The following is a 26,016-nucleotide window of genomic DNA, read 5'->3' as shown; positions in this document are numbered from 1 at the left end:
CTAGTATTTTTTGACTTTTTAATCTCAAGTTCTATTGTTTTCATTAACTTTTTTAATTCATCACTTGCTTCTTTAATTCTACCTTTACATGAATAGAGGAGCAATTTTATTAATTTAATTTTAAAATATGATAAATGTGTACCGTGTATCAATAAATCTGAAATTATTTCTGAAAGGCTGTTTAAGAAGGTCGTTTAAACAACTGACTTTTTAGTTTTTACTTTGATAGTTCGATTAATGAAAATATATGAAAATTAAAAGTGGCAAGTCATATTTCAAATTAATGCATAAAAGACATTTCATAATAAATTATTCCGAACAACATGAAATGATAGTAAATTTTTAATTCTTAAAATAAAGAGACGCTAAAAGTCTTTTTTTTTTTAAAAAAAAAAAAAGAAAATTTGAAATGATACAAATAAATTAATTACGGTAATAGCATTTTTCAAATTTTTTGAGCTTTGTTTCGTTTTCCATTTTGTTTTAGGCTTTGGTTTCTTCGATCTCATTTTTCCATTCTTTTTTGGATTTGATTTTATTTTTGGTTTCGTTTTATTTTCAATTATCTTTGGGCTTTTTTAATCTTATTTTTAATTTGTAAAATATTTTATTTATAAATTATCAAACGTTTTATATTATCTTTATACATGTATAACGTCATACTTTAAAGAAGACGAAGTCAGCTCTTTAAGTAAATACAAAAATTTTTTTTTTGAATCTTATGTTTTGAAAGATTATTATCCATTTTTATTTATATAAGGATAAAGACAAGTAGTTCCATATGCTTTATAACTTTACTGTTATAATGTTAAATGGTTTTAACCTTGAATGTACTAATAAAATAAACAACGATTTAGAAATAAGGTCATCATCTTGATCGAATTTACTACATTTTTTTCTTCTACAAGGTCGTGATCTAGATGTCAAGATCGAGGTCGATCAATATCAAGATCAATGTCGATAATGTCGATGACTCATTTCACTTTAATATTGTACATTAATTGATTCAAAATAATTATTAAAATAAATAAATGACATTATAACCATAAATTATTGAATATTATAAATATCAAATAATTTCAGTTTATTTAAGATATGGATTAAAATACAAACTGATAAATTCAAATAAAAAAATAAATCATTTAGTATACTTGGAAATTTTAATATCATCTCGAATTTTATCAGATATGTCCTTATACGCTTGTTTTACTTCATCAGGTTCATTATTCCATTTTAAAGCTGCGAGGGCAGATATATTAATTAAATTGATATTGCTTATATTTTGCGACTTTAATTCCTTAGCAAGTGCCATACGGTAGATAATGAAATTGTTTGGAGCTTTTCTTCTTTCTTTGTCTTTGCTGCGATCTAAAACTTCTTCAGCAGTTATTTGGGGCGGAAATGGTATTTTTATAGTTTCTATATTGGCTGAACTGACACCATCGGTATTAATAGTTTCCATGTTGATTGAACCGACACCATCGGCATTAGTAGTTTCTATGTTTGTTGAACCGACACCATCGGCATTAGTAGTTTCTATGTTTGTTGAACCGACACCATCGGCATTAGTAGTTTCTATGTTTGTTGAACCGACACCATCGGTATTAGTAGTTTCTATGTTAGTTGAATCATTACTACCATCGGATTCAAATTTCATTTGATCAAATTTATTCATTAGTGAAGATAAATCTCCATGTATGGGACTAGTACACATTGGAGTAATTATTGGCATCGTATCTGTTGTTGATCTTATTGTTTTTAATTTAGCAACCACTTGTTGCATTGTAGGGCGCTTTTCTGGTACGCCATTCCAACATTCTATAAAAAAAATATATATATATAATTTTACTAAATTTAATACTAAATTTTAACATTTTAAGATATTCTATAATTAATCTTAGACATTACTTACCAGTATAAATATTTACATATTCTCTGGGTGTATGAGGAATAGGTGTTTCTCTCAAACCTTTTGAAATTTCCATAATTAAATCAAGATTATAATTATTAACACCACCGAAGGGTTGCTGACCGCTTGATATTACCCATAACAAGACACCAATCCCATATACATCGCTCTTCTCATTTAATTTATATATTTGTTTTTTCTTTTCGTTATTATTGATATTCCCGAATCTTTTCGGATCAATATACGGAATTACGCCAAATAACCCTGTACCTTTTGATGCTTCATCTATTCTTCTTGAAAGTCCAAAATCTGCCAATTTGACACTATGATTACGAACTAATACATTGCAAGAATGCTATTATAAAATATAAATAATTAATTTCTAATCATTTATCAAATATATACAATATGAATGTAAAAGAACTTACTAAATCGCGATGAATAATTCCTTCGTCATGTAAACATAAGACTGCACTGGCAAGTTCACTTGCCATGTTATATTTATGCTTCCAATTAAGATAAAAGAAATTTTTCTCCAAATAATTTTGAAGTGTACCACCATCGGCATATTCCATAACTAACAAATAATTTTTCGATTTATCATTTGGATTTTCTAGGAAACGATTTAAATTTTATTAGACTTTTACAATTTTCAAGTAAATGCTAAAAATAATAACTATAATATAATTGTATTATAGTGAATAATTTATACCTTGCGTTATCCCATGAAAACTGATAATATTATCGTGAAAGTCAACATCACGATGAAGTTTAAGCTATATGATAAATATATATTTAGCGAAAAATATATTAGTTCAATATTAAAAATATATATATATATATATAATTACCTCGTGAGCAAGTTCCTTAACAGCGATAGGATTCATATCTAAAAGTGATTTTAATACTAAATGTCGTTCCATATTTTTCCAATTTGCGCGGTATATTTTACCAAATCCACCTTTACCGATTTCTTCAATATTTCGAAAATGTTTATAATCGAAATATTTAATATGCATTTCAGAAATAGCATTATCAATCCAGTTGTTCGAATCACTAGACATGGTGAATAAGTGTAATTATTAATGTGAAAGTAGAAATTTTTTTTTTTAGAGTATCGAGTAATGTAAGTTTTAATTTGAAAAAAAAAACTAATAATATATATATAGTTTTTTGATTTTTTTCTTTCATTCTCATTTCTGATAAATTTTATATTTTTTGGTTCGCAATGGCACCTTTATCTACCATAAGTCAACGATTTTGGTATGAATGGTAACAAAAAAAAAATTATAAATTATGTAAAATGGAAAATGGTAAACAATTACTCAATTTCCATGTGAATAAGAACATTTTAATACTACTAACTAAAATGATTGAAATATTGGCGCCCATTCAGATAAATTCAAGAATTAGGCGTTGTCGAAATCTGTATTATAAAGAATTTAGGGTAAAAATTCGCCGATCTTTTATGATAGGGATGAGGATCAATTATCTGATCTTGATAATCATTTTTACCATTTTTACCCAAAATAAAATTTGTTAACCCAATTAAACTAAAATTATCAATATTCGGTAAAAGTATATTCAAATTAACACAAAAAGCACCGAAAAATCTCTTTGAAAAAAATCACGACTTGATTATTACCTTTATTTCACTTTGTAGTAGCTACAGATTTGCAATTATTCAATAACCAGGATTGCTTTAAAACAAAAAAAAAGCATTAAATTAATTGATATAGCCATACTTTAATACAGTACAGTGAATCCTGACACTGCAAAATTTTCACAATTTAACGGATTTTCAGTGCCGTCCCGATTTTTAAATAAAAATCATCTTATACTGAATTTTTCTAATTAAATGCCGTAATGCCGTATGCCGTTTAACATTATAAATCGTATACATTATATAAATGATTCATTTATGACAAAGATTTCTTTATAACGAACTTTTTTTAATATAACGAAGATTTTTGCGAATAAATTTTATTACAAGGGAGAATTTAATACCATTTTCATGATCCTATAATCTTGTTTGTTACCAATTATTACCATATTCAACCATTTTAACGACATCTATTCCATCAACAGCAAATTAGCTTACCTCAACATTTTTCCGATTCTATTTCAGCGAATCACCGTTGGCCGATATAATCGACGTGATCATGAAAAATATTTTAATCAATTCACATGCGGATGAAAATCGAAATTTTTAAAAATTTTACTTCATGGTTTTTGTCCCTCAATAAAACTAATGTTTAATAAAGCTATATATATATATATATATATATTTTTATCATATCATCACAATTCACAATTAATTAACGCCAACATTGCCATATTAACATTCCTCGGTTATGCGACCTAGATTATATAAATATTGCTTGTATAAACTCGGAATGATTTCTGGTTCTTAAACCTTTCAAGAAGGCTGATTAATCTGATCAAGTTATAAGAATCATAAAAAATATTGGAATAGCTTAGTTTTATGCAACTGGCGGTGACTGACGTGGCCATCTTAAATTTATTTGAAAAAGAATTTTATTAGGATTCAGGAAACTAAGTTATCAAAGCGTTCATTAGATGTGATAATAACATCAGAAGTTGATAATTTGAGTACATTAGTAATTAGAAGAATGAATTATGCCACGATTGCAAATAATGTAAGCCTATGCTTTACCTAGGCTAAATAAATGTGGCTTATTTACGAGTTTTCAAATAAAAAGCGTTATAATTACTTGGCGTTGTATTTTTATAGGACGCAGTAGTTAAATTAAAGCTTTATTATTTTATTACGTTTAATTTTTTCTTTTCTTTTTTTTTATAATTCTTTAAGCTCAAATATGTAAACCTGAATGTCCAATAGTGTATTTGTAGTAATTAAGGTACGTTTTTCTTTCATTTCTTTTTTTTTTGCTTTATTTGTTTGGCATTTCATTTCTGATACTTCCTTTGTTAGTCCTATGTTCAAGGCATGATTACTCTTTAATAGTTCTTTTTTGTTATTCTTGTATTAATTTTATTTCTTCATGTTTTATCATTTCTATTCTTTTGATCATTATTATCTTTTCTATTGTATTATCAAGTTTCTCTTTTCTCAAATAAAATAAATGTAAAAACTAAATATTTGTTTATTTTTTAAAAATTTAATTCACGTAATTTAACAAGTTCATGTGACTATAATATGTGATGCGCTCCTATATTTTATAGAGACTAGAACGTTAGAGGAGACTTTTTTTTATCAAAAAAAGTAGAGAACAGTTTTTTTCTAAAAAAAAAAAAATTTTTTTTCCGCAGTATAGAAAGACAGTATAGACTATAGAAAGAAATAAAAATTTTTTTCTTTTTTTATTAGAAAAGAAATTAAAATTTTTTTTTATTCGCTTTTTTCGCTTTTTTATTACAATTATCAGTATATCCGATCAATCCACAGATTCATCCGGTAATAAATTTATTTTACGTTACGTTATATATAAAATATAAACCAACAATAACAAGTACAATATAGTATAATCCAATATTTATTAACTTGATCATATAAAAAATTATCTCATTAAAATATTTTTTTTTTTAATTTACGTATTAACAGTATTACTATCAATAGAATTTCGAATAATTTCTAATTGACGAACTCTATTAGATATATCCTTATATGCTTGTTTAACTTCATCAGGTTCACTGCTCCATCTTGAAGCTGCGAGAACAGATATATTAAATGAATTAATATTGCTTATATTTTGTGTCTTTAATTCCTTAGCATACGCCATACGGTAGATCATGAATTTGTTTGGAACTTTTTTTCTTTCTTTTTTTTTATTTCGATCTAAAATCTCTTCGGCAGTTATTTGAGGTGGAAACGGTACAGTTATATTTATTACACCATCAGCGTCATTAACCGTTGACAATATCTTAACAACTTTTTCAATGGTTGATATGTTTGATGAAACGCTAGAATTATTATTGGATTCTAATTCCATGTTACCAAAATTTTCTATTATTCCAGATAATTCTCCATGTAAGGAATTATTAATACTTGAAGTAGCAGCGGAAGTAACAGAATTTGCAATAACATTGCTGCTTGAATCTTCCACTTGAGAATATTCTGTTATCCCATTTGTCCCATTTGTCCCATTTGTTTTTGTGATGATTGCTTTTAATTTAGCAACTACTTGTTGCATTGTTGGACGTTCTGTTGGCTTACCATCCCAACACTCTAAGAAAAAAAAACATGAATTTAAATTAAATTTTTATTACTTTAAATGTTATGACTAAGCTTAATTTTTTTTACTTACTGGTATAAATTTTTAAAAATTCATCAGGTGTTTGTGTAATGGGGGTTTCCCTTAACCCTTTTGAAATTTCTATAGCCAAATTAATATCATATTTTCTATTATTAAATGGATATTGGCCACTCGATATCACCCATAACAATACACCAGCACTATAGACATCACTTTTCTCATTTAGTTTATAATTTTGACTACAACCTCCGAATTTTTCTGGATCAATAAAAGGAATTATGCCAAATAACTTTTCTGAAGAATTTGACGCATCATCAATTCTTTTTGAGAGTCCAAAATCTGCCAATTTAAGCGTATCTTGACGGATTAATACATTACCACAATGCTATTATAAAAAAATATATTAATTTATCAATTTTTTAATTTTTTAATAAATACAACGAGTATGAATGTAAAAGAACTTACTAAATCGCAATGTACGATGCCTTCATCATGTAAACATAAGATAGCGCTAGCCAATTGAAAAGATAAATTATATTTAACTTTCCAAGAAAGATTATAAAAATTTTCTGTCAAATAATCTTTGAGAGTGCCACCATCGGCGTATTCCATCACTAACATATATTTGTTCGTGTCATCATCTTAGGAAGTTATTTTAATAAAATTAGATTTTTTGAGTAAACTTTAGTATATAATTAAAAATAAATATTATTGTTAAAATAATCTATTACCTATCGTAACACCACAAAAACGGATTACATTGTCATGAAAATCAACATCACGATGAAGTTTTAACTATATTATAAATATAAAGTACATTTAGAGAAAAAATTTATTGGGTACAATATTAAACATTTATAATTACCTCATGAACAAGTTCCCTAGCAACAACAGCATCTAGATTTGAAAGCAATTTTAATGCTAAATGTTGTTCCGAATTTTTCCAATTCGCACGATATATCTTGCCAAATCCACCTTTACCGATTTCTTCAATATTTCGAAAATGTTTATAATCGAAGTGTTTAATATGTGTGTTAGAAATGGCTCCCTCGATCCAAATCTCAAATTCATCAGCAGGCATGGTGAATATTGAAATATTATTTGCGAAAAGTAAAAAGAAAAATAGAAAAAAAAAAATTAATATTAACTGTTAATTTATTCCTATTTCATGATAAACAGTCATGTGGATGTCGAATGATTTGTTCTTGTAGATCAGTTGTATAACGTTGAAAAAAAATAAAACTTGTCATATTTCAAGTTTTTAAAGTTTTTCACCTCTTTAAATATCATATATATTCACCCCTGTTTATTTTATTTCTTTTATGGGAAGGTAATAAAGAAATTTCGATTTCTTTATAATTTCTAATGAACTTTCTTTGTCATATGAAATAAATAAAAACGTTATTTATTTAATGACGAAAATACAGGTTATTTTAATAATAAATCAAGTTTTTTTTTCTTTGATAAGAAAGATAACGAACGGGTATGGCTAAATTTTGTTATGTATGGTCCATGGGGACATAAATTTTCGGAAATGTGATTTTTTTGTATTAGCGATTATCGTAAATTATTCTATACCCGTCAAATGTTTTATCATGCTACTTTTGTGTTCAGAACCGGAATTTTATCTAAATCAATTAAAGACAAAATGTCGTGGGGCAATTGGGGCATGTACCCCAACTTATTAATGTATCTGGTATTTAAGGTTTAAGGATAAGCAAAATGATTGGCATAATAGTGCTAATTAAGTTCATTGTATCGAAGATAGTGTATTATTATTTGAGTTTTACTGAAAATTATTACATTAAAAACAAATTTAATAATTACTTGAATTTTTATTGGAGTTTCTTGTCGGAAAAATTAGGTCATAACAATTTTATAAGATATTACTATAACGATCTGCGTTAAAACAAATTCCAAGTACTGTATATTAATTAATGACGATCTTGATTTGGGTAAAGTGAAAGCAATAATTTAAAAACATACAATCGGTCAAACGTATATATTTGAAAAGATAAATTCTCAAAAAAAAATATAGTTAAAGCAAAGAAATATACGTTCATTTCTAGTTTTAATTAGATAAAAATTTTTATTAATAAACTTATTTGTTCATAATTGTTTTTTATGACCCTCAAAAAAAGAAAAAAAAAGGAATGAAAAAAAATGAAAAATTAGTTCTTGGAAAATGATCAACGGTAATCCTGCAGCGCATTTTTAGTTCATTCTAAACTGGCATTATGTAATGCTATTTGGAATTAATTCAAAAAAGAATGACCTACAATTTTAACCACGTGTTTAATTGTTCGAAGGACATATGCATTAGTCGCGTCTTATTAAATATGTTTCATTCTTGCATTTTTAGTGTTACTTTTTATGAATTTTATTTAAATTTTTTGACCGAAGCCTGGAGCGAAGAACTATAATATTTTTACGAGTAACAGGTAAAGTCAGGTCACGAGAGAATTCCGTCGCTAGGCGCTAGCACGCGTTACGTTAAAATTACGACATGAGATCGAATTTCACTTAATTTCTCTATAAATATGATAAATTATGTGAAACAAAAATTATTATTGTTTAATTAAACCATTAATCGTCTTTTTTAGACTTGTAATGGTTCACGGTACTATGTACGCGGAAGTTATACAGTATTTGTGTTGATATTTACATTGGCTTCACAAAAATTATAAACAAAATATTGAATTCATTGTAAGCATAAGTAATGTGTGTTAGGCGCCAGATCTCTGGGTAATTTTTTAGCCTATTAACTTTTAATTCCAGAATTACAAATATAAAAATTCATTGTACTGTTATGAGTAAAAGTATTTTTGGTAATAAGAGATGTGTATTAAGCGGAAACTAAACAATTCTATCTTATCTGCAGAGTTCTAAGAATTTTAACATTAAAAATTCGACCAATCAAATGGTAAATTAGCAAATTTAATCAAATATATTAGAATTTCTTTGATAGAGAATTTCAATAGAGAATTTATTCACTAGGAGAGATTTTTTTTTTTTTTGTGATAAAGAATTTTGGTGGAGAATTTTGATAGAGAATTTATTTGAGGAATTTAAGATGTTAGATACGAATCTCATTCAAAAACTAATTAAAAATTATCGTTAATTCTGGTAAAAAAATATTTACGGCTAATAAACCAAAAAAAAAAATTATCATTAATTCTGGTAGAAAAAATTCACTGAAAATTATGGTTAATTTTGGCCAACAAAACTAAAAATAATGTAATTCATTAATTCTGGTAAAAAAAAATTCAATGAAAATTATGGTTAATTTTGGCCAACAAAACTAAAAATGTAATTCTGTATTACCACCTTTAAATTAGATTTTTAACTCAAAAAAGTAATCAAAAATTATCATTAATTCTGGTAAAAAAAATTCACTGAAAATTATGATTAATTTTGGCCAACAAAACTAAAAATATTTACTGATGTATTGGGAGCCAGAGAAGCATTAGTGTATATTTAGTTTTTATTGGATATCCATGAAATAACAGGCTTATCTTATTGTGTATAACATATATACTGATGGATTTTGTAATTTCAATAATTTATCATACTGTATTTAATAATGTTTACAGTTTTTACAATAAAGTAAAAGAATTAAAGGCACATAATCATATAAATATTCCTATATAATAACTGATAAAATATAATAACTGATAAATATAATAACTAATATATATAATAGTAACTGATAAATATAATAACTGATAAATAATTCAACAAATAAAGAATAAATAACAGAATTATTAATCTTTAACTTAACATTCCCAACATTCAGACTTATCTTGTAATAAAATTTCAGTAAGTTTTCGACTTGTATAATATGCCTGTGAATGAGATTGTATAATGGAAGTATTCGCTTGTTCTTGTACTGAAGTTTCCAACATATCATTTTCTAATTGATTATCAATTTTATTATTAGAAGTATTTGCTTGTTCTTGTACTAAAGCTTTGTTTGCTTCTACAAATTCTAACATATCATTTTCTAATTGATTAGTAATATTAAATCTATATATATTGATAATTTCCATCACTGTTAATTTCATAATATTTATCAACACATCTAATCCATTCAGATATAATATGTTCAAGCATTATCATAGTTGGTCTATTGGAAGGATTTGAATCCCAACATTTTTTCATTAAGTCTATATAACATTTTGGAGTATTTTTTACAATTACAGGACGTTTTCCTTCACAAATATTCAAGATCAGATCTCGATCATGTGCTTCACGATTAAATGGAGGAATGCCTGATGTAAATTCCCACATTACCATTGAAAAACTATAAATATCACTTGCTGGAGTATAAGGTTTATTTCTTAATATTTCAGGATCCATATAAGGTAAAACGCCATATATTTCATTATTATCAGAATCTTGAAAATCACTTATAGGTTTACATAATCCTAAATCAATAATAAAAATTTCATTGTGATTATCCGAAATTAAAATGTTACCATCATGAAAATCACCATGAGTTAAATTTGATTCATGGATTACTTTAAGTCCCAAGATAATTTCTTTCAATAATTGTAACTTGTCTTGCCATTTAAATTTAATTATATCAGATAAACATTTTCTCAAACTTCCTTTTTTTGCATAACTCATTACTATTATATAATTTAAATTATTTGGATCTTGAGTAAATCCAAAAAATTGAATAAATTTTGAAAATGATTTTTTCTGACAATTATAATGATATTTCCACTGCATAAATAATAAAACAATTATTAAATTTTTGTAAATAAAAGAAAGTAAAATTTTCTATTAAATGTAAAAATACTATACCTCGTCCAAAAATTTACTATCTAAACTTGATGAATTATTAAGTATTTTAAGAATAACATTATAATTTGTTTGTCTATTCCATTGTTGTTTGTCAGAATTCCAACCAAAAATAGGTCCATCTGACCAGATAGCCTTATGAATTTCACTAAATCCCCCTTTATCATAATAATTAACACTCGATAATTTATTGTAAGGTATCCATTCTAAAATTTCATAAATATTTTTAGCACTGAGTTGTGCTTCTTGAATAAATTTCTTAATAAATTCATTTTTACTAGTCCACTGTGAAAAATCTTGTTGAAATCGTTTAGTATTGCATTGTTAACACCACTTGTATTCAATATATGGTTGTTTGCATTCATTACACAGTACAACTTCATTTTCAAAACTAATTTCATTACTTACTGCTATTTTTTGATGCCAATAAAAAGCTTTTTCTAAATTCTTTTCTGTTCCATTTTCATTTTCATACTTATTTGCTAAACTAAGCATTGCTTCTTTATTACCATTTTCTGCTGCTTTTTGATACCAATAAAAGGCCTTTTCTAAATTCTTTTCTGTACCTTCTCCATTTTCATAACATACTGCTAAATAGAACATTGCTTTAATATGATCTTTTTCTGCTGCTTTCTGGTAACAATGAAATGCTTTTTCTAAATTCTTTTCTGTTCCTTCTCCATTTTCATAACATATAGCTAAATTAAACAATGCTATTTCATCATCATTTTCTGCTGCTTTTTGATACAATAAAAAGCTTTTTCTAAATTCTTTTCCGTTCCTTTTCCATATACATAACATATGGCTAAGTAAGTCATTGCTTTAATATGATCTTTTTCTACTGCTTTCTGATACCAATGAAATGCTTTTTCAAAATTCTTTTCTGTTTCTTTTCCACTTTCATAAAATATCATAGCTAAATTAAACATTGCACTAATATCACCTTTTTCTGCTGCTTTTTGATACCAATAAAAGGCTTTTTCTAAATTCTTTTCTGTTCCTTCTCCATCTTTATATTTATTTGCTAAATTAAATACTGCATCAATATATCCTTTTTCTGCTGCTTTTTGATACAAATGAAAGGCTTTTTCTAAATTCTTATCTGTTCCATCTCCATTTTTATAACATATAGCTAAATTATACATTGCTACAATATCACCTTGTTCTGCTGCTTTTTGGTACCAATAAAAGGCTTTTTCTAAATTCTTTTCTGTTCCTTTATTATTTTCATAATATAAGGCTAGATTATGCATTGCTTTCTGACACCAATAAAAGGCTTTTTCTAAATTCTTTTCTGTTCCTTTTCCGTTTTCACAAAATATAGCTAAATTAAACATTGCATTAATATCACCTTTTTCTGCTGCTTTTTGATACCAATAAAAGGCTTTTTCTAAATTCTTTTCTGTTCCTTCTCCATCTCTATATTTATTTGCTTAATTAAATATTGCTTCTTTTATATCATTTTCTGCTGTTATGAAACCAATAAAAGGCTTTTTCTAAATTCCTTTCTGTTCCTTTTCCATCTTCATAACATATAGCTAATTCAATTATTGCATCAATATCATCTTTTTCTGCTGTTTTCTGATACCAATAAAATGCTTTTTCTAAATTCTTTTCTGTTCCCTCTCCATTTTCATAGCATACAGCTAAATTAAACATTGCTTCTTTTATATCATTTTCTGCTACTTTATGAAACCAATGAAATGCTTTTTCTAAATTCTTTTCTGTTCCTTCTCCATTTTTATAAAATATAGCTAAATTATATATTGCTATAATATCACCTTGTTCTGCTGCTTTTTGATACCAATAAAAGGCTTTTTCAAAATTCTTTTCTGTCCCTTTTCCATTTTCATAAAATGCAGCTAAATTAAACATTGCTTCTTTAACACCATTCTCTGCTGTTTTTTGGTACCAATAAAAGGCTTTTTCTAAATTCTTTTCTGTTCCTTTTCCGATTTCATAATGTTTAGCTGAATTAAACATTGCTATAATTAGTGCTTCGACCCGGATGAAAACCGTCATCCGGATTACACAAAAAAAAAATCCGGATTATATCTGGATTGACCCAGATTTTGAATCTGAATCAGATAATCCGGATAGAAACCAGAAACTGGATTGGATTTACAAATGATCAGTAATAATTCTGGCCAGAATTCATAACGCGGGCCAGAATTACAAATTGTGTAACATTAAATTTTCATGCCAGCCGATAAAAAATTTTTTGCCCGGTGGCTAAACTATTTTCCGGTGTCACGTGATGTTAATTTCGGCCAGAATTACAAATTTGGCCAAAATTATCCAAGACCACGAAATTTACATAATTCCAATTTCATTAAATACTTTTCTTTAAAACAATTTCATATTATTTCAGCATTGTCTCAGAATATTGTTTAATTATGAAATTTTAAACAAGATATTTTTATATACAGCTAAAGATTACTATAAATAGATGTGTTGGGTTAGTAAGGCAATTTTTTAAGGATTTGTTTCTTCTTTCAAAAATTAAAGAATCATTTGAATCAAATTATATAACACTAGTTTTAATTTTTAAAAAAAGTTGTTATAATTATATAAATTTATAATATTGAACAATTTTTCATTTAAAACAATAATTATTATTTTGTTGTAACAAAAATAATATAAAGTTTTTTTCTTTTGAATGTTTGAATGTGAAATCTAAAATTATTTGTTATTTGTTAATGTATAAATTTAAATAAACAAATCTGATACAAACTTCAATAAATAAATTATAATTGAAAAATCTTCTTAAACTTACTGTATTAAAAAGTTTAATATAACAAATATAAATTTAATAAATTTTAATAAAAAAATTGGTATTAGGAGCAAAAATAATTAGCCATAATATAATTTAGATATAGGATCAGCAAAATCATTATTAATTAAAAAAAAAATAATAAAAATTTCATCCGGATTCCGGGTCAAACCGGATATTTTTCATCCGGTTTATAATCCGGATGAAAACCGTGAAAATCCGGATATCCAAAAAAAAAAAAATCCGGATCAATCCGGATTGATCCAGATACGGGTTGAGGCACTAGCTATAATATCACCTTTTTTTGCTGCTTTTTGATACAAATGAAGGGCTTTTTCTAAATTCTTTTCTGTTCCTTTTCCATCTTCATAACATACAGCTAAATTAATTATCGCTTTAATATGATCTTTTTCTGCTGCTTTTTGATACCAATGAAATGCTTTTTCTAAATTTTTTTCTGTTCCTTCTCCATTTTCATAACATATGGCTAAACCAAATATTGCTTCTTTAATATTATTTTCTGCTGCTTTATGAAACCAATAAAAGGATTTTTCTAAATTATTTCCTGTTCTTTTACCATTTCTATAACATATTGCTAAGTGAAACATTAAATTGGCATTTCCACTTTTTGCTAAATTTTCTAAAGTATTAATACATTCTTTACACCATAATTCTTCATCAGTAAAAGGTTTATTGCAATATTTACAATTCTTAGTATTTACTATATCAGTATCTTTATCTGAGATATTTATTTTAGTTTCCATTTGGTTATTTTTGAAATTTATTAATATTGTGAAAAAGTTTAATTTTATTTCAAATTAAAGTTTTTTTTTTATTTTAATATATCGATCAATGAGATACTAAAAAAAGAATATTTTAACCAGCCAAATGATCATTCATAGTTTTAGTGAGTTTAGTTGATCATCCACTGACATCTTAAAATATACACAAATGATTATCATATGAACACTAGCCCTGATTCGATACAATTTCACAAGTAATTCTTTCTAATCACAAATACCAAATTAATAAAATATCCGTTCTAAATTATTGGAACGTATCCAATTGATCTTCCCAGTATTACCATCAAAAAAAGCTCAGGCATGTGATTTTTGAGCATGTGAACGGGGCAGTTGTAGTAACTACTGATCTACTAAATATACAGTAATTTTGCGTATTATTTAAGCTATTATTCAAAGCTTTCTTTTCATATCCGCATTATTATGAATACAAAATTGTTTTTTTAAATGAAAAGTTGGCTTGTTTTCTCTATAATAGAATTCTATTTTGAAAGACACCTACTACAATAACTAAACCATTATTTGAATTTACGTATTATTATAGGGCTAAAGCCTAAAGATGTTTAACTCAAAACTTGCAGAAAATAGGGAAACCTGCAGAAATAAAAATTGCAAAAGAAATCACTAAGCAATAATATCACTGCAATAAACGAAATTTTAACTATGTTGTTTTCACAATCTAGTTAATGCTCACAGTAATGTTTCGGGCGAAACCGAAACCTATTTGCAGGCAAAACTTCCGAAACTTGACGAAACTAGTTTCGCCATTGGTTAAAAATCTGAAACTGCCAAAACCTCCAAAATTTGATGAAACTTCCGTAACTTCCATAACCTCCGAAACCTAAAAAAGGAAAATGATCATCCTATCTAAATACAGTCGTCCCCCTCTATAGTCACCCCCTATATAAGAACACCCCCTATTTAGTCATATCATTGTCAAGTCCCGTTTTTTTAAATATTAAAATGCCCCTTTTGTAGTCACAAATCGATTATAGTCACTATCACACTAATAGTTAGTCCCGATATAATAATTAACATATGAAAATTTCCCCTTATATAGTCATATCACGTGATTAACAATGTATTCGGAAAATATATCGCGCGTTTTGTGCATAAAATGAATTTTCCTTTTAAGTTGATAATCACCACATGTTTCGAACTTTTTCTTTACAATTTTTATTTGAAAATGTTTTATTTTTCGATTTCAAACTTTTTTCATTACATAAATTCATCCTTTTACAAAAACTATCTTTTTCACTTTTTTTTATATCTAATATAATGCCACCTATACGTTTACAAAAAGCAAGGAGAATTCGTTCTGCCATTAGTAATGAAATAAAAAAAGAAATATGTGAATATATAATGGCAAATAGTAATGTGAAACAGGAAGAAGTTGCACTTTACTTTAATACAAAATATAATGAATTAAACATTGATAGATCAACTGTATCAAAAATATGGCAAAATCGTGAAAAGTGGATGGCAGTTCTTTCAACTTCACAGACTGCATGTACATTTCGTCATCGCTCAGTTCAGTATCCAGAACTTGATAAGGCCTTGCAAATTTGGACAGCACAAGCAGTGACCGCTGGACTTCCTTTAACTGATATGATTTTACAACAAAAAGGAATAGAACTTGCACAAATGTTAAATATTGGAGAAAATCAAATAAAATTTACTAATGGTTGGGTGTACAGATTCAAAAAACGGAATGGACTTCAAAGAGTTAAGTTTTCAGGTGAGGCCAATAGTGCCCCTATAGAAACTCTTCCAGAAGAACGTGTACGTCTTCGTGCACTTTTAGCTAAGTATGACAAGGAAGATATTTATAATGCAGATGAAACTGGGCTTTTTTTCCGAATGGAGCCAAACCAAACATTGAGTACTGGTGCAGTTGCGGGGCGTAAAATGGTAATTTTTATTGTAATAATTTTTCGTTAAAATAACTCTTTAAATGTTTTTTATTTTTCTGTAATCACTTTTTGACAAAATAATTATTTTCTGTAGGACAAAAGCCGAGTTTCTGTTTTATTTTGTGCTAATGCTACAGGATCTCATAAAATTCGTCCTTTGGTAATTGGAAAATCATTAAATCCCCGATGTTTTAAAAATCTCAACAAGTCAACTCTTCCAGTCATTTATCGAGCCAATTCAAAAGCATGGATGAGATCTGATATTTTCATTGAATGGCTTAAACACCTTGACTATTACTTTCGCACAATGGATAGAAGAGTTTTACTTCTTATTGATAATGCAGGATCCCACTTTAATCCAAAAAGATTTAAAAAAAATGATGATATGGATGATGAAGAAATTTCAGAATCTGATGACGAACAAGAATCTAAAAAACAAAAGAAAAAAGAAAAACCTGCTGTTGATCTTACTAATATTGAGCTTGTTTATCTTCCACCAAATACAACCGCTCATCTCCAACCTATGGATGCAGGTATTATCCATAGTTTTAAAGCTAAATATAAACAAGAATTTTGTAGACATTTAATTCGGCAGTTTGATTCTGGAGTTGATCATGTTAAGTAAGTTTAAAAAATTAACATTATTTTTCTATTAATGTTATTAATTTATTATTTTATTTAGAAATAAGTTAAACATTAAGGAGGCAATTGATTATATTGCTGAATCATGGAATAATGTCACTCCAACAACAATTCAAAATTGTTGGATCAAAACAGGTATACTTCCATCTTGTGATGATGATAATACGGATGAAGAAGATTTAGATGATGATGAACTTGAAAATCTTCTTATTAATTTGCCGGAAGAAACTGCTGATGTATTGGAATATTTTCAGTTGCTTGATCGTGAAATTCCAACTGAAGAGCACCTTACTGAAGAGCAAATTATTGATATGGTGCGAAATGAAGAAAATCAAGTAGAAGAAAGTGAAGATGATGACGAAAATGAAGAAATTCCTCTGATATCAGTGAAAAAAGCAATTAATGGGTTGGAAACTTTTGTTAATTATTTTGAACAACAAGAAGATTCCGAGTTTAATATTGGTGATTTGCGTATTTTTAGAAAATACTTACGAGTAATTAGAGTTAGAGAGATCAATGCAAAAAAGCAAAGTACACTTGATGGTTTTTTTGATAGGTAAATAACATTAATATAATTTTTAATAATTGCGAGATGTAATACTTTTATTAGTTATAATAGTTATAATAGTTATAATAGCGTAAAATAATAAAATCGGATTTGATATACATATTAGAAGGCAACGTGCTTTATTTTTATCATGTTATATAATTATATTTAATTTTAAAATAAAGATTATTATATAAAAATAACAAATAAAAAAAAAATTTATAGTCACGCTAATACAAAAATTTTATATATATGTGACTATATTGTAAAAGTCTCATATAAGCACACCTCTCTATAGTCACAGCATTGTGTGGTCCCAAGAGGTGTGACTATAGAGGGGGACGACTGTATATAAACTGCGGAAACTGCAGCTTTAAATTTTGACGCGTAGTTAAATTTTTGACGCGGTAGACGTGCAAAATGTTAGGTGAACTAGAATATCAAGAGTTTTTACCAGAAGATGATTTACTACAATGTGAAGAAAATAAAAAATCAAAAAATTTGGGTGGTAGGCCCAAGTCACTTGTATGGGGAACTTACGCTAAACAGGGTAAACAAGTATCAGATGGTCACTATGAGGCTACTTGTTTATATTGTAACACTTTTTGGCATAAAGGTTCACCCCAAAATTTAGAGGCACACTTTGCTAATGACTGTTTAAAGGTTCCAATAGAAGTGAAACAGTTATTTCTAAACAGACTTGCTGCAAAAGCTGAAAATCCATCAAATAAAAGACGAAAATTCAATAATAATGGGAGAACTGAACAAAGCCAAACAAGAATAACAGATTTTCATGAAAGTTCAAAGCTCTCTCCAGAAAAAAGTCATGAAATTGATCGGGCGTGTGTAAAAGCTTTTGTCATATGTAGTATACCCTGGCATATTATCAAAAATCCATTTTTTGTAGAATTTGTAAGAACATTACGTCCAGGATATGTACCACCTTCTTGTGAAATACTTTCTAACCAACTTTTTACGCAAGAAGTGGCTGTTGCAAATAAAAAGAATTAAACAATTCTACAAATTTAACATTGTGTAAGTAACAGATAACAATTTTATATAAATATGAAAATTATATTAATGATAACATTTTTTTCATTTTTCAAAATTTTAAAATTTAAAGCATGCGATGGATGGACCAATGCAGCAAATGAATCAATTTGGAATTTTCTCATCCATACACCAGCTTGTAAAGAATATTTGTGGTGTTTAAAAAACTTATCAGATGAAAGCCATACTGGTATGTTTTTAGCGAAAGAATTGGAAGAAGTGATTGAGCAAATTGGCTCTGAAAAATTTTGTGCAATAGTGTCAGATGCAGGGGCAAATATTCAAAATGCTCATAAGATAATTACTGAAAAATATCCAAATATCCTTAATGTTCATTGTATTGCTCATTCAATTAATCTAATTTCCAAGGATATATGCAATACTTCTTTTGCAAATAAAATTCTAACTCGATGCAATACAATTGTAACTTACTTCAAAAAAAGTCATCAAGGAGGTAATATTTTATATAAATTTTTTGCTTTTTTTTGTTTTTATTTAGCAAATAATCATTAACAAAAGTGGTATTCATTAGGTGCAGCTTTAAAAAAAGAGGCCAAAATTTGTAATATAAGCGGAGGTGGGTTAAAAAGATGGGTTAATACCCAATGGCACACCATGTTTGATTGTGTTGATTCTATTAGGCGTCATAAAGAAGTTTTGGAGAAGGTAATTATATTATTATACATCTTTTAATTTACATTAATTTTTATATAATAACAGTTAACTAATTGAAATGTATTTTTTTAAAGTTACAAACAGATTATGAAAACCTTCTTCCACAAGCAATTTTAACAATATTACGATCTCGTGCTTTTTTTGATGATGTACGTGCATTAGCATTTGCTTTACATCCTATCAAAAAAGCAATTTTAACATTAGAATCACAATCATGTACACTTGCTGACTGTTTGCTTGGACTGGCTCAGCTTGGAGCTGCAATCAAAACCTTACCTGAAAATGATTATTGTGTTTTCGTCGTCAATCCATTGCAATATTCAATAAACGTTATGCTGAATTTGCAGATCCATTATATTTACTAAGTTTTTTTTTACATCCAGGTTATAAAGGTTAGAAACAGGTTTTTATTTATACTATTCAAAGATACACTTATTGAGATCTTTATTATTAATTATAGAAATTTGTTGGACACGTGGAACTTTTCGAAATCTCCTGATGACTGCAGATGAAATTTTTAAAAAAATGGGAAGATCAAATTATGCATGAAAAGAATTAATGCATCAGATGAAATTATTTTGTAAACGTGAACAGCCATTTGATGTTGAATTAGGAGATACAGAATTTCTAACTACTTGGTGGATTTCTATAGAAGATAGTTTTCCAGAAGGAGAGGATTACTTAGTGCAATTAGCACTTAAACTATTGTCAATTACACCCCATGCGGCTGGATGTGAAAGAGTTTGGTCTAATCTTGGATGGCTATATGGTAAAAGAAGAAATCGATTAGGTTTAAACAAAATTGAAAGTATGCATAAATTATCTGCTTATTATCATGCACATGCAAAACAAGAATTGCCATATTATGGTATAGAAAAAACAAATGAGGAAATTCGTAATATTTTGGTTGATGCGCATTTGAATCCAGATGATGATCTTATTGAAGTTATTGATGATGATTATGAATTTGATGATATAGAAGCAAGGATATTTGACAAGGAGGATGATTTGATAATTAGCAAAGAGTTAAATTTGGACGCAAATGCATTTATAAAAGATTTAGACGAAATCATTGAAGATAGTGACAATATAGGTATGGAGGAGGAAAATATTCAAGATATAGTTATATCAGAAAATGAAAGTAGTATAGAATGGGACCCTGATACAGAAGCTGATAAAATAATTGATGATATGTAAAGTTTGTTTGCTAATAATAATAAAGAATTCAATAAACAAACAATAAATTTTAAACTTTAAATTTACTTTATTTTTATTTTACATTTAATCACAATAAATAAGTTTCAGAAATTTCGGATATAAGTAATTTAAAAATTAATGTTTCAGAAATTACGGAAGTTTGGGCATGTTACGGAAGTTTGGGAACAGTTTCGGAAGTTTACCCTAAAAGACGAAACGTTTCGCCAATCATAAAATGGTTTAGCCCGGAACATTAGCTAGCTACTAGAAAAGTATTCTTTTCTAGAATAACAAAAACTAGTCGGTAATATAAAGCAGTAAAAAAATCTTTTAATTCCATTATTAAATTAATTTAAGATCTGGTCGAAGTAACAGCGGACATCCTCGTATTATCATATTTTTGCAGATCATTTTGCCGATCATTTGTTAATTATCTATTCGATATTATCACATAACAAAATCACCATTATGGGTTTTTTTGCAAATTCTGTTATACTGTACATAAAACTAAAATAATTTGAATTGATCATCTTGAGGGTCAAAATGGTCGAAATTAGCCAAAATTACATCATATAATTAGAAAAATTAAAAGTAATTTGATGATACTGCAGCAGCCAGTGATCAGAATTTAATGTTTTATGGCTTGTTGAATTCATCAAATCAAGACGAACATTTTGATTGTAAGTTCATAAATATTTACACAAAATTGATTGAGAAATGATATTTTAAAAACTTCTATTTATTATATAAATTATAACAATATGATTGCCAGTATAATTTCGGCCATAACTTTTGTGTTACCTAAAATTTTACTGTGTTACTTTGGCCATTAATTCTAAAACTGTTAATCTATAACCCATAAAAGTTTCAAGTTTCGCCCGAACTTCTGTGGCTTCGCCCGAAGCCTTAAAGTCTGATATCACCAAATTACTATATGATCGGCAAATGATTGGCAAGTTGATATAAGGATGTCCACCCTGTTCTTGCCTTCTCTGTCTTGTTAGCTAGTGAATTGTCTGATCTGTTGAAAAAACTTTTGATCTCTTGTTTTATTTTCTTTTTAGCTTCCAACTGAGGATAATTGTCATTAACAAGTTCGTCATAACATTCATTTAGATTTTTTTCCAACAAGAAGTAACATATTAAGCCTTCTCAGATTGTATCTCTCATTTCGTTGTCACAATTGTCCGTCTCCTCCCATAGTTGAGCTAAATGGTGCATCCTATAAGAGGCAGTTAGGACATTAACCGATCTAACAGTTTTTAGAGGTTCATCATTCAGGTTCAGCAGTTCATGATTGAGAACTAGTATGATGTCTTTCTTGACTTTTTTATTTTTCTTTTTTTTCCAAGGAACATTGGGTGTCTTATCAACTGTAGTGCTAGGACTTTGGTCGTATGTTACTACTAGATTTTCTCCATTTTTGTACTAATATTCGCTCACGTAAGAAATATCGCTTGTCCTATTTATACTTTCATTAGCTGAGATGGACATAGTGTTATTTCCAAATTCGTTATCAACAATTAAATGGGTCCCTTTGACTTCAGTATGTCCATATGCGTCAGAAAATATGAGAACTCCTTCATTCTGCTGGTAGTCATTCCTGGGACAAAGCGGGCAAGACAAAGGCAAAGGCTATTTATTTATACAAGACAAATGATACTGGTGTGTACATGTAAACGTAATGAAGTCTTCTTGACATTTAATAATCAGAAGAGAATTATTTGTATCATCTAATGGACAGTGTGTGACAGCTACTTGGATTTCGTTAGAGCAAATTAGACAAAAATAAGGAGAGCTGGATTTTTCTGCTAACATGGCCATCACCATTTTTTGAAGACTAATTTAGAGTTAACGAAAAAACTGACCTTTATATAATACATACCAACAAACTATATATCCCATAATGTCCATGATACCCTTCAACATATAAAACGGCTTTTTTATAGAATTCATTAGTTACTGTTAAGGAGTTTGTTAAAGATATAAAATATATTTTTTTCCGGACAGGAAAAACATTCAGGAAGGTTCTGGAAATAATAACCACATTGGCTCAAAAAAGACACATGATATCATGAACAATGTTCATGTACAACTCAAAAATAAACCGCTGAAATAGAATTTCTTTTAAGAAGTATTGTGCTACCTACACTATGCTTATAGAGACTGGTCTAAAAGTATGTTGATCTATCTCATATTTGTTTACTGCGGTTTTATGTATTATAAGATGATCGAAACTTAAATTCAGGTAGATAGACCAAAAATTAACCTAAACTAAAAACAAGAATTATGCGATAAATTTATTAGAAATTGGTAATTATGATACAATGAACAGGGTTACAATAATTTATTTACTTTAAATAATGATAACCACATTAATAACAGTAACGATCATATTGGCAAATGTAATTTATTAATTTGATAAATATATGATGAAAGTATATTCCACTGACTAGATATATAAATGTTGGTAAAAAAGGCGTGTATGACTAAATTTGTAACTGGTAGTTTTAATAATTTTACCGAATACTACTTCCTTCAGAAGGTTTAAAGACTAATTCACCTTATTATTTCTTTTCTTTCATGTTCCGTTTTTTTACAGAAAGAGTTCATGTCTCCAACGAAGCTAAAAGCAGGTTTCGCTCACCCTAAAGAAACCTTCAAACATATTTCCACATTCGGAAAACAAATGACCATTTTATAGTGGTATATGAACAAAAAATAAATTTATTAATTTCATTGCACAAATACTGTGTGCCCTAGAAAGTAACAAATGTTTTTGTACTTGGATGCGCATTATCCAAAAAAAGTTAATCAAAACTACTGAAATTGTAATTTCATGTATGACAAAATTAATGTTAATGTCTCGGGAAACCTCTATTCCATAATCTTCATCGTGTTTGTATACTTAATTCTAACTAATGACACAGATAATGAGTTCTCTGTGTAACTGTCTTTTGGTAGACAAAAAACTATACCTGATACGCAAATATACTAGCTGCAATAGTATTCGAGTATGTATTATAGTATTACAAATGTTGTACTAATATGACGGTTATTAATGTATTATCTCACATTAATCTTTCCTTATTAGTAAAATTTTCTTATTTTTTTATGTTAAAGTACAGTGTTACCCGTATCGAGAAAATAAGTAATAATTAACATTTACATAAATTATATCCCTGATTTTCATATAAAGAACCAATCAGTTAGAGACTGCATGAAAATGACAAAATGATATGCATATGAGTTGATCCACAATTAATAGAACTAAAATCGTTCAAAAGTGTTACAAAAAGGAACTTATTATTAGATTGGTTTTGCGCACATGACACCTTGAACAAATGTTCAGAGAATCATATGATAATTAATTTTACTACAATTGGACAAGTTCCAGATTAGTATTGGATGACAAGAACATTCTTAATAAATGATACATGAACGCCAAACCAGAAAAATTAAACGAGAAAATGTTTTAGATTGCAGCAATGAAACAACAGAATATAAAAGTTAAAGTTACGTGAAGTGTTGGAAGGCAAGACTCACGTGTTACTGCGCACATTTCGCAACTACTATTTTTCAAATCTTGCTTTATTGAAACAATGTACAACAATATGTATTACAAAATACAGAACTATAACATGTGTTACATGTTAAAGACTTTTTTTAGACCGTCCATGACCGTGGGCTATGCTCAGTCCTGACTAGTGATCCCAGGCGAAACCAAAATATTTAGTCATGTGACGAAACCGAAATTGTTTTGTCAATGCATTTCAAATTACGAAATTCCGAAATATTTCGTCACATGACTAAACCGAAATTATGACTAAACTGAAAAATATCATATTTTTAGTTTTTTTTTTATTTTACAAATAAATCGACATGTTTTCAAACACAATTTAGTAAAATTTATTAAATATTATACATACAATATGATAAAATATTAACAAATAAACACAGCTTTATAACAATATTATTATATTATACACCATAAAATAATCACCCGTTCAGTACAAGACATTTCTCACGATACCATAATCTTTCATCCCATATGAATAAAATTGTACCAATCCTTTTATAGATTTCTATATACCGACACGATGCATTCCATATCTAACTTACCAAATTTACCATCCCTCATAAATCAACTAATCCATCAAATCTAACTATAATCTTTACAAGTCACTTGGCGTACTTTAATATCCTCGTAACTAAATCTATAATTACTCTAACTACAAAACCTTCCTGAGTCACAATTTCTGCCCTCAGCGTACTTTGAACGTCCTAAAGTTAAACTGTTGTTTAGTAACCAACTACTACTGTGAAATTGTCAGATTATTCTAACTTCCAAGTTAGATAGGTTTAAAAATAGACAAAGAGTTGAAAAAAATTGATCATCTGATCAATATTATATTGGATTATTATGTAGCACAGTTTTGATACGGACTGTGAAACTTTAATTATGATCAAATCAATGATAATCAATAACTGTTAAAATAGAAAAAAACCCACGAGGCACAACCGCACGAGATACCAAATGACTTTATATATTGCCAAAAGTCACGTCAATGTATTACTTTCGCTGTTTTGCTATATTCATGAATGTTCAATATTCTATAGAAAATAGACACTCCAACTGAACAACAAAAGAAGAAAGGTGGTCGTCCTCAAAGTGAAGTATGGAGACATTATGAGAAGAAACCACTCAAGTCTGCTGGTCATTTTTTGGCCAAATGTCATTATTGTAGGATATATTGGCCTCGTGGTCATCCAAATGAGCTAGAAGATCACTTAGCAAACAACTGTAGAGAAGTTCCAGAACTTGTTCATTCGTTCTACTTAGGTGTAGTTTCTGCGCGGGATTTTGGAAGGGAAGATACCTTTTCTTCGCCAGAAAATAGTAAAAAAAGAAAAACTCAGGTGGACCAGCGGGAGTTGACTGATTGGTTTGAGTCAACTAACATAAATTCTCAAAAAAAGGCTTCTATTACTCGTGCTCTTGTGCGCGCATTTATATGTTGCGGTATTCCATTCTCAATTATTGAGAATCCATTTTTTATTGAATTTCTCCACGAAATGAGACTAGGATATGAGCCTCCAACAAGCGAATTGCTGAGTGGTAGACTTTTAAATCAAGAAACAGCAAGAATTAATGACAAGATTAAGGAGATCATTAAAAATTCTGAGAATTTAACACTTGGTAAGTTTTGTTATCAAATGAATTTTTAAAAATTTAAAAATTTTAAATTCTAATTGTTTAACTCTTTAAGCACTTGATGGCTGGACAAATCCAAATGGTGTTTCTGTTTATAACTATGTAATCCTAACTCCTGATCGAGAACAATACCTTTATGCTCTTTATGACTACTCAGGCGATCATCATACAGGAGATTTTCTTGCAAGCCAAATTACGGATATTATCAAAAAAATTGGCCCTGAAAAAGTTTCTGCATTAGTTACTGATAA

At 28.1% G+C, this 26,016-nt stretch overlaps 7 protein-coding genes across 7 annotated transcripts; 1 reads left to right on the top strand and 6 right to left on the bottom strand.

Moving 5' to 3' along the window:
- Positions 1 to 1,055: 1,055 nt before the first annotated feature.
- Positions 1,056 to 3,035, bottom strand: OCT59_011736 (uncharacterized protein). The gene is made up of 5 exons (XM_025317043.2): positions 2,761 to 3,035; positions 2,622 to 2,685; positions 2,338 to 2,522; positions 1,913 to 2,264; positions 1,056 to 1,818 (listed from the first exon to the last, which is right to left on the bottom strand). The coding sequence occupies exons 1-5, from the start codon at positions 2,971 to 2,973 to the stop codon at positions 1,139 to 1,141; spliced, it is 1,494 nt and encodes a 497-aa protein (XP_025179076.1). The 5' UTR covers positions 2,974 to 3,035; the 3' UTR covers positions 1,056 to 1,138.
- A 2,370-nt stretch (positions 3,036 to 5,405) lies between these two features.
- Positions 5,406 to 7,228, bottom strand: OCT59_011735 (uncharacterized protein; the record flags this gene model as incomplete). Its single annotated transcript, XM_025317042.2, has 5 exons — positions 5,406 to 6,119; positions 6,199 to 6,532; positions 6,613 to 6,788; positions 6,879 to 6,942; positions 7,013 to 7,228. The coding sequence occupies 5 exons, from the start codon at positions 7,226 to 7,228 to the stop codon at positions 5,482 to 5,484; spliced, it is 1,428 nt and encodes a 475-aa protein (XP_025179075.1). The 3' UTR covers positions 5,406 to 5,481.
- A 2,695-nt stretch (positions 7,229 to 9,923) lies between these two features.
- On the bottom strand, positions 9,924 to 10,196 carry OCT59_011734 (uncharacterized protein; the record flags this gene model as incomplete). The annotated part of the gene is made up of 1 exon (XM_066133975.1): positions 9,924 to 10,196. One exon carries the CDS (start codon positions 10,194 to 10,196, stop codon positions 9,924 to 9,926), a length of 273 nt encoding a protein of 90 aa, XP_065989285.1.
- A 1,081-nt stretch (positions 10,197 to 11,277) lies between these two features.
- Positions 11,278 to 12,290, bottom strand: OCT59_011733 (uncharacterized protein; the record flags this gene model as incomplete). The annotated part of the gene is made up of 2 exons (XM_025325858.2): positions 11,278 to 11,734; positions 11,809 to 12,290. 2 exons carry the CDS (start codon positions 12,288 to 12,290, stop codon positions 11,278 to 11,280), a joined length of 939 nt encoding a protein of 312 aa, XP_025179074.2.
- Positions 12,291 to 12,411: 121 nt separating this feature from the next.
- OCT59_011732 (uncharacterized protein) lies at positions 12,412 to 12,936 on the bottom strand (the record flags this gene model as incomplete). The annotated part of the gene is made up of 1 exon (XM_066133974.1): positions 12,412 to 12,936. The coding sequence occupies one exon, from the start codon at positions 12,934 to 12,936 to the stop codon at positions 12,412 to 12,414; it is 525 nt and encodes a 174-aa protein (XP_065989284.1).
- A 1,038-nt stretch (positions 12,937 to 13,974) lies between these two features.
- On the bottom strand, positions 13,975 to 14,490 carry OCT59_011731 (uncharacterized protein; the record flags this gene model as incomplete). Its single annotated transcript, XM_066133973.1, has 1 exon — positions 13,975 to 14,490. The coding sequence occupies one exon, from the start codon at positions 14,488 to 14,490 to the stop codon at positions 13,975 to 13,977; it is 516 nt and encodes a 171-aa protein (XP_065989283.1).
- Positions 14,491 to 16,386: 1,896 nt separating this feature from the next.
- Positions 16,387 to 17,471, top strand: OCT59_011730 (uncharacterized protein; the record flags this gene model as incomplete). The annotated part of the gene is made up of 5 exons (XM_066133971.1): positions 16,387 to 16,437; positions 16,534 to 16,599; positions 17,035 to 17,060; positions 17,122 to 17,395; positions 17,469 to 17,471. The coding sequence occupies 5 exons, from the start codon at positions 16,387 to 16,389 to the stop codon at positions 17,469 to 17,471; spliced, it is 420 nt and encodes a 139-aa protein (XP_065989282.1).
- Positions 17,472 to 26,016: the final 8,545 nt, after the last annotated feature.

This window comes from Rhizophagus irregularis, chromosome 2 (assembly GCF_026210795.1).
Source record: "Rhizophagus irregularis chromosome 2, complete sequence".
NCBI lineage: Eukaryota > Fungi > Glomeromycota > Glomeromycetes > Glomerales > Glomeraceae > Rhizophagus > Rhizophagus irregularis.
The sequence above is the reverse complement of the archived record's forward strand: the minus strand, read 5'-3'. Positions and strand labels throughout refer to the sequence as shown.